General features: G+C 41.4%; 1 protein-coding gene across 6 annotated transcripts in view; it reads left to right on the top strand.

Annotated features, from left to right (window-relative positions):
• The window catches only part of PGM1 (phosphoglucomutase 1), a 65,842-nt gene that overhangs the window by 38,900 nt on the left and 17,544 nt on the right, over nt 1–9,398 (top strand). For all 6 annotated transcript variants that reach the window (XM_074004945.1, XM_045369714.2, XM_065521229.1 and 3 more), the window contains exons 5-7: nt 1,382–1,572; nt 2,791–2,945; nt 5,237–5,352. In XM_074004945.1, the coding sequence (XP_073861046.1) occupies nt 1,382–1,572; nt 2,791–2,945; nt 5,237–5,352 (462 nt within the window). The remainder of the gene's footprint in view (nt 1–1,381; nt 1,573–2,790; nt 2,946–5,236; nt 5,353–9,398) is intronic.

Here is a 9,398-nt window from a genome sequence, read left to right as displayed (position 1 = left end):
GTTTCTGTATCGCTCACAGCCCTGGCTGCCTTGACCTCATTCTATGGTGTGTCAGTAACCTGCTTAACAGGTGACCCCTCATAGTACACACTTATTCCACAGTATTCTGACCTCTGGGGCATGTACTATATTGGGATTAGTATCATCCTTGATGAAAATGCTCTCTTAGCATTTCAGAGATGTGTGTTCTTGGTGGTTATGTAAAATGTCACTGTAAACATATGTACCTGGCTTCTCCTGTTGTTTGTTGGTGGTGGTGGGTTTTTCGTTTTTTTTTTTTTGAGACAGAGTCTTGCCCTGTTGCCCAGGCTGGAGTGCAGTGATGCAATCTCGGCTTACTATAACCTCCTTCTCCCAAGTTCAAGCAATTCTCCTGTCTCAGACTCCTGAGTAGCTGGATTATAGGTGCCTGCCACCACACCTGGCTAATCTGTGTGTGTGTGTGTGTGTGTATACACACATACATATATATATATATATATATATATATATATTTTTTTTTTTTTTTTTTTTTTTTTAGTAAAGACAGGGTCTCACCATCTTGGCCAGGCTGGTCTCAAACTCCTGACCTCATGTGATCTGCCTGCCTCAGGCTCCCAAAGTACTGAGATTACAGGTGTGAGCCACCGTACCCAGCCTGTTTGTGGTTTTTTAATCAGTTTGTCAGCTAGCTTGTCATAGTAGAAAGATAACAGCTCTGAATCCCAATTCCCACTTTTTCTAGCCATGTAAGTTTGGGCAAATGTCTTTACCTCAGAACACCAGCATTCCAATGTATCTGTAAACTGCAGGTGATAATCATAATATAAACTTTGTAACATAACTGCCAGGGACTATTCTCAGTGCTTCATAACTCTTAACTCATGTAATCCTTACATCAGTCCTGTTAGGTAGTTAGCATTATGACCCTCATTTTGCAAATGGAAGAGACTGAGGCACAGAGAGTTTAAATAACTTTCCCAAAATTATACAGCCCATGATCAGCAGAGCTGGGATTTGAACCCAGACACTCTGATTTCAGAGTCCAGGCTCTTAAGCTCCAAGCTCTACCACCTTCTGAGCTTTTCTGAAGGACTGAATGAGAAAGCACAGGTGTACAGTAGGGCCTTCATAATGGTTGGTTTCCTTTCTTTTCCCCACTCTGCCCTTCATGAACTGGCCCCACCTTTTCCAACATAATCTCTCCTTGTTCCATTTTCGAGAACATTCTTCTCCAGTCAGGTGTATCTCTCCACTAGTCCCTGAACACATTTCACATGTTCTTTTTGTTTCTCATGCCATTCTTCTCCCCAGAATGCATCCACCTCAGCCCTGAATCCTCACATCCTTTCAGGACTTTTATTTTCTGATTCTACATACTTTTATTCCACATTGTATATAGTTGTGGGACCGTATGTAAAGAAGATCCTCTGTGAAGAACTCGGTGCCCCTGCAAACTCAGCAGTTAACTGCGTTCCTCTGGAGGACTTTGGAGGCCACCACCCTGACCCCAACCTCACCTATGCAGCTGACCTGGTGGAGACCATGAAGTCAGGAGAGCATGATTTTGGGGCTGCCTTTGATGGAGATGGGGTGGGTATAAGTGCATTTAAGTGAACTCTGGTGCAGGCCAGGCCTGATCCTGCAAATGGGGAAAAAGGTGGGCTGCTTCTGCCAGACCCTGGGAGTGACTGTTAAGGATCCCTCATTCTGACCTGAGGTCAGAGCTAAATTATTAGAAGACCCTCTTGAACAGGAATAGGAGTCATTGAAATGAAACCCACACGTTTAATTTCAGACATCCATACTTGCTAACAGTGGCACGATGATTAGGTTCTGGTTATGATAGAATGACTGGTATTTCATGAACTGGGTAAGTTCTAGATGCCTGTCTTAAGGTAGGTTTCTGCTCTCAACCAGCAGCTGGCTACTTACTTAATCTCTGGACAAGGTTTTGGTCTTATAATACACCCATTCATTCATTCACACGAGCTGAATATTGAAGCTGCAATTTCATGGCCTATATGAAGATGATATTGAGAGAATTAACATTTTAATCATTCTCTACAATTAAAATGTTTAGAAATAAGCTGTTTGATTTACAAGGGTGACTATGTACCGGACAAGGAAGAGATGTGTCTTAGGTTTATATCCCTATATCTCACTGATGGTAGACACTGTACACATTTACTTAGTTGAAAATATATTTTTGTTGTTACTAGTGTTCTTTACCATTAGCTAGAATCCACTGTTTCCTGAAAAATAATTTTTCCCTTATCAAAATGTTGGGAAATTAAAGGGGTTCCAGCAGACATTATTTTGTAGTACATCTTTGTGATGCAGTGCATGCTGGGAGTGTTTTTTGGCCACCCTCCCAGTTACTGTGGTACACAGACTGTGGTACACAGTTTACCCAGTAGACCTACCAAACTATGTAAACAGCCAATATTTCTTCTCTCATTGCGTTTTCTCCTCCCCTGGGAAAAAGATGATTGGTTCCAGAGTCTGGAAAAAGTCTAGGAGGTTAAAGTGAGCTGGCCTCTGGAGGGAGAACAGAGGACTCAGCTCAAAAGGAGGTTGTGCTTGGACTTTAATTGAAAACAGTTTTAACTCTTTGGCATGGAGGTGCCTTTGGCCCAACGGTACTGTATAAACCCACTGAAAATAAAACCCAGTGTTAAAAATGCAGTATGGAAAAGAGATCAATTTCAAATTTTATGGTTTTAAATTTTATAAAACCCCCATGAAAGATAGTTTGATTTCTTCTAGTTTGATTAAAAGGTCTTTCTTTGATCCTCTCTTCTCCCCAAGGATCGAAACATGATTCTGGGCAAGCATGGGTTCTTTGTGAACCCTTCAGACTCTGTGGCTGTCATTGCTGCCAACATCTTCAGCATTCCGTATTTCCAGCAGACCGGGGTCCGTGGCTTTGCACGGAGCATGCCCACGAGTGGTGCCCTGGACCGGTAGGTCTCTCCATTCCCTTGACCTTCCTGTCTCGGGTCATCCCAGTCTTCACTGCACCCTTCACTGTGCCTGGAACACGTGTCCTTCCCTTTCAGCATCGGCATCTGATGCACAGAGTGTGCTGAGCGATTCCTGTGTGAGGGGATGGGTGGCTTTTTCTGGATTCGATGCCCCTCTCCGCACTCCCTTGGCACCCTGGGCCTCCTCCTCCTGGCACTTACCACACTGTGTTCTAGTAGCCTGTTTTCTCTTTGGCCTGCCCTGCTAGACTGTATACTTCTGCAGAGAAAGGACTGCCTTGTTCACCATCCTGGACTCTGCCTGACCATAGTGTGCCTGGCACATGGTAGGACAAACACACACACGCATATACTTTTTTAAAGTGAATGAATAGTTGAGTGTTAATGAATAACAATGGAAATACTCAAAACATCATTTTGGAGGATCACTTTCCTTTTGCAGTGTGTACAGAGTGTGGGTGAAAGAGCAGTTTGAAGTATTTTTAGAGTTTCAACAGAACTGGATCGCTCATGCCCACACAAACACAGTGAATGTTTATATATCACTTCATTGTACAAAAGCTTTGAGGTGGCTTGTTAGATCATACTTAAAAAATTGAAAAATAAAAGTCATAACAGATGAGGACCAGGGAAAATATTAGTTAGAATATGTCAGGTGTGCAGGAAATGTTTGATGAATAAAAGGTAAAGAATGAATGAATGAGTAAAAGGTCAAGGCCAGAGAGGAAAGTAGGCTGTGATATATATCTAGGCTCTTATAGTAATAGCTAATATTTATTGAACATTACCTTGTTGTAGACACTAAATATTTTGCATGTTTTAATTCATTAATTCTTAGATGAACCCCATGAGATAAATCCTATATTTAACACCATTTTTCTGGTGGAAACACCAAAGGACAAAGAAGTAACTTACCTGAGGTCACCCAGCTGGTAAACGGCTGACTTGGGATTTGAACCCAGAGCCTTTGCTCCCACCCACTGGGCCATGCAGTTTTTTTCTGTAGAGGAGAGGTGGTTATAGAATTGGTGCTGACTTTGCTTCGGCTAACAAGAAAATAGCCACTAATATCCATATAGTGGTTTGTAGTTTGTACAGTGTTTTTTACATTCACCATCTCAATTGATCCTCACAGCAGACCTCATTTTAAGGAAGAGGAAATGGAAAGTCAGGGAAGCTAATAGTCTTGTCCAAGACCTCACCACCAAATTAGAACTAGCATTTGAGCCCAGCGTGTCTACCACCAGGTCCTGCATTTGAAATTATGAGCTGGTTTGAGGTCACACTGTCATACATTAGGCCTGTCAGGTCCTGGAATACCTTCTGTGTCATCCAAAAACAGTGTAATTCCAATTTTTGGAAAAATTGATAATCCACATATAGAATCATAACTGAAGTACCTCATTACCCAGATAAAAGTTTTTTGTACTTTCATAGTTTTCAAAATCATAGATTTGATTTTTCCCTCAAATATCAGAACACAAAGCTGACATTGCTTTCCTGGAAATAAGGCAAACGTTCTGGGAAGCAAAACTCACTCAAACAGTGAATGGAACTTATCAGGTAACTTTTCATGTTCAAAGGGAAAGGAATTTTTTTTTCTAAGTCACTCAAAGGTTTTAAGTAGTCTAAAGATACCTAGAGAGAAATAAAACACATGTTAGAAGGGAAGGGGAACCACTAATCAGTGTGGGTGAAGCCAGTACATAGGGGAGACCCCATTGGGCGTTTCCCCTGGGGCGACTTCTTATGAGACAAAAGCAGCACTCACCAGGCAGCTGAATACTGGGCGGTCGGTCATCCTGGCTTTGTGACCTTGGTCTGATCACATAACATTCTGGGCCCTGTTTCCTTCTCTGTAAAATGCTAACTGCCCAGACCCAGTATGTCATGATTCTGTGATTATGGGTATATCAAAACACCATTATTCTCTTCTTCATAGATTGTATAGATGCAGTCTGTATCCAAAATGTGGGTTTAAACAGCCTAAACAGCAACCCTGAACATTTTACTATGGATGCTTCTTCTAAAATATTAAACTCCGTGATCTGAATTAATTCTTTCTTCTTCCACCTTCTCTGAATCCACATATAATAGCCCATTGTGCACAAGGTTTCTCTTATGATTTTCCACCAATCTTAGATTTATGTGTGACTCTGTGCAATGCTAAATGGGACCCTTGATTACAATAACTGTTGCCCTTTTCCGTCCCTCACATGGCTACGCTGACAGTCCTGCTGTGATGTAACTTTGATTTCATGCCTTTGAAGGGTGGCTAATGCTACAAAGATCGCTTTGTATGAGACCCCAACTGGCTGGAAGTTTTTTGGGAATTTGATGGATGCGAGCAAACTGTCCCTTTGTGGGGAGGAGAGCTTCGGGACTGGTAAGTCACACTCCTGTGCTAGCATTTTCCTCCCTGTAACCACTATTTCCAGTAAAAGCTTAGACTGCTAAGGTAGCACTGAAATAGCAACAGTAGTTGATGTGTCCTAAATCAAGGTACAAATTATTTATAACAACCCTGGTGAAGTGTACACATTTGAAAAGGGGTGAGCACATTCAGCCAAAAAGGCTGATTTTACTTTCAGAGGATCACATGGACTCAGACAGGAAGCTGGGGGGCCTCCTCGGCAGCGTGGTCATTGAGTCTGTAGGGATTAAACAGAGTGATAAACAGATTTTTCTTCCTTCAGTGGTCAAAGAAACCTTCATAGATGTTTTCATTTCAGAGAAGAAATATGGTGGAGCAAGCCAGTTTTTTGTTTTTATTTAAGAAGAGGTCTCAGCACAGCATTAAATCTTTCTCTTTTATAGGCCCAAGTTTTCTATAGCAGAATAATCAAGGCTAAGTGAAGGAAGACCATGAGGGTGGAACTAAGTTGCTAGGTGATCAAGAAATTAAAAATACATCCTTGTGCCTGAGGGTGTATGTGTAATTGTATTAATATTCAAGTGAAAGAAGAGTACATAGTATTCTCGGGGGATGACCCAAGACCCATAGACCCCACTCTGTGCGCTCTCCTTCCTCCTTTCTGCTTGTCCAAATATTGACCCGAACTCCCACCTCTTTCATGACCTTCTCTGCTACCTCATGCTGCCTGCATCAGTCTCTCTTTTCTAAACATCTGTTCAGGTGTGTGGCCCTGTCCCATGTATCAGTCTCCAGCCAGGTTATAAGGCAGTTAAGTGACTACATCTCTTCTCCTTTTATTCCCTCTACCCGATATTTTTAAGTAAATGCACTGACCTTGATCCTATGGTGCTCTATTGTCACGCTTTAGTGAAGAAAAGAAGATCAAAACCAAGCATTCTCTCAGCTTTGCAACTGAGTTGCAGTTCATGCCAGGTTAAACAGAACAGAGTACTGATTTCCTTTCCTTTCCTTTCCTATAAGTCTGGAGGTAGAGCGGGTAGAATGAGCTGCTAAATTGGAGGTACATATTTACAGAGTTCTAAGCAACTTGGTATTTTTGAGAGTGGTAATATTCCTTGGCAATGAACTGCCTTGACAGAATTGGAAGGTATGAAGTAGGCTGGATGAGTCTTGGGGTTGAACAACTTCCACAACAAAGGCTAGACAGTTTCCCAAAGTTGTAGGTGCTTAAATCAGAGATTACAAGGCCACTGCTTAGTCTTTTTCTACTTCATATAATGTGCACGGTGCCATGCTATTCTGAGGGATACTACATGAATGCCCAATGAGCCTATGAGGTGGTCTTCTCCCATGAAACTCCCCACAGTGTCATCTAGTTCAGGCCTGGCATCAGTCATTCTTTATGAATGAAGATGTCTTTGAAGGCAGCAACTGTGTCAAAACCTTTGGTTTCCTGTTCTCATGTACTTGTATCAGTGTGGAGCCTAGTGAAAAGATAAAAGTCTAGAGTCAGGTTTCCCAGAGCATGTGGGTATGTGGAAGAATATTAGTTCCATGAGAGGGTTCTAGGGGTCAAGAAAAAGTGGGAAAATTGGACGACACTTCTCTATCTTGGATATTCATAATGATATTAGCATTTGAAGATTCCAGAACATTCTGCTATAAAGAATCCTGTTAGTACAGTTTTGCCTAAACATAGTTTACCACTGTACGTAATAATTATGATGATATTATACAATATAATCACCGCAATATGATAATTATTATTACCATCATTTCGTAGTATGTACAGTAACTTTTTTTTCCACAGACTCATGTGGGAAGCCTTGGGCAAGAGGGATCAGAGCCCCAGAGATAAGTAGGAATCCCTGGTGCTGACCGGCAGGGAATAGGCCTAAAGACAGGATGGCACAAGCTGCTCCTCTTACATGACAGGTCTTCAAATACAAGAAGCAGCTCTCAGTTCGTTCCTTCCTCAGGCTGTCCATCTTTGTTTCCTCCAGTCATTCCTCGTTTCACATTGTTTATTGACTCAGCGCCAGCCTCTAGGTGCTTCTGAGTTTACCAGTGCCACTCTTGGAAGGTGATGCCCAGAACTGAGCCCAAATCTTCCAGGGTTGGCCTGGCAAGTGAAGAGTAGGGTGGGACGATTATTTCTAGTGATTGGGGCACTGTATTTTTCTTGACATAACTTTCCTTTAGGTTAGTTTTTAGGAAGTTGCATAATACTGTTTAGCCCGTATAAGGTTGTGGGTAATTAAACCCTTAAAGTTTTTACCTAGAACTATTTGCCAAGGGAAGTCTCTCATGTTATGTTTGTGGAATTGATTTTTTTGAACCAAAGTATTAGACTTTAGACTATTGTTAAAGTTTATTCTCATTTATTAACACATTCAACAAATGCCTAGTACCAATCATGGTTTTAGCTTCTCCTTGGTATATTTCATATCCAAAGAGAGAATGCACTTCATTATCATGAGGATAATCACAAGCTCTTTCTCTCTCTCTCTCTCTTCAAAAAAAGAAAATTGTTGTGTAATATTTCTGAGATAAACATTTAAACAGCCAGGCTGCATAGCCATGGATCTCCACTGTTGTGACCGAGTGCAGCTGGGCTTACTTAACTGAACTCCTGATCTTCTTATTTATAGAGGAGTTAATTTTTAGCTACTGTGTCCCTTGCTAGTGAATGTTTCCAACAGTTCTTTTATAGTTTCTCAGGGTAGACATTAGTGACTCTATGAACTTTGAAACATTTGAAATCTATAGCTTAATTGAGCACAGAGTGCTTTATTTCTGTATTTTTCCAGGCAATAGCAGAGGAAATTTCTCAAAAATGCTTCCTTGACCTTTCAGGGTGGGCCAAATCCCCTGATTATTGACTCTTGTGGCACCATGTACCTCTTCTTTGTTGTATTTGTTGCAGCTGTGATTTTACAATTACTTACGATTATTTGATTAGTGTCTGTTGGCTCCACTAGACTGTATGTGCCATGAGGACAGAGATCTTATGTGTCTTATCCTGCATTGTATCCCTTGAGCCTCCCGTAGAGCCCAACATAGAACAGGTGCTCAATAAACTCTTGTTGAATGAGTTCATGAACACTATTCACTTGGCACTTTCTATTTAGACAAACAGATTCCTGCTGTTGGAAAAGAAAGAACTTTAAAAGGTATCTGATGTAAATTCCTGTATGATGCTGGAATCATAGTGACTGGTCAGTGCTTTCCAGCTTAACCACCCACCTCAGTGGAGAATCCACACCTCACCTCTTGGCGTAGTCTGGGACTCTTGAAATGACTCAACACCACTTCTACCCCACGGTCCAGGGTTGGGAATTCCACGTCTTTGTGGGAGAAATGCACTTTTGCAAAAGAAAAGAAGTTTGCTTGCAAAGAGGTGCAAAGGAGTCTAACTTCAGGACTGGCCCACCGAGTAAAACAAACCACTAGTGTCTGAAGAACAATCTTGCAATATTACTAACATTACCAAGTATACATTAGTCTGTTTGTGCTGGAGGAGCAGCAGCTTTCTCATCTGGATATGGTAACCACAGAAGCTAGGATACTTCTTCAGAGATCAGCATTACAAACACCAGGGATAAATAGGGACAACTAGACAGGATGAGCCTGTTGTTGTTAGTTGATCTCATGGTACAAAGCTGTTTTTCCTTCCTAACCGTGGATGATTATGTACATGTTTATACACAATGGCAGAGGGCAGACTGTCAGTTCCATCCTATCTTAGAATTGTTGGGACATTGAAAGTGAAGTCACTGAATAGTATAGAATACGATGCATTTGAACCCTTCCTCAGGAAAATAGGGGGCTTGGGAAAGATCGATGGGAAACCAGGTTGATGATGAACTTGGTATCACTGGAGATATGTAAGTTATGATCCGGTCAGGTCTAGAGGTTAGCAATATTCCCTGCCCTATCTTTAAAAGTTCTAGTGCTAATGCATCATACAGGAGTGATAACTTGAAGAAATGTGGCATTAACGCTTTGCAAATTTCTTTTAATTTTAGTTTCTTATGAAAAGTCCTTCATGTTTG

Source organism: Macaca fascicularis, chromosome 1 (assembly GCF_037993035.2).
Source record: "Macaca fascicularis isolate 582-1 chromosome 1, T2T-MFA8v1.1".
Taxonomy (NCBI): Eukaryota; Metazoa; Chordata; class Mammalia; order Primates; family Cercopithecidae; genus Macaca; species Macaca fascicularis.
The sequence above is the reverse complement of the archived record's forward strand: the minus strand, read 5'-3'. Positions and strand labels throughout refer to the sequence as shown.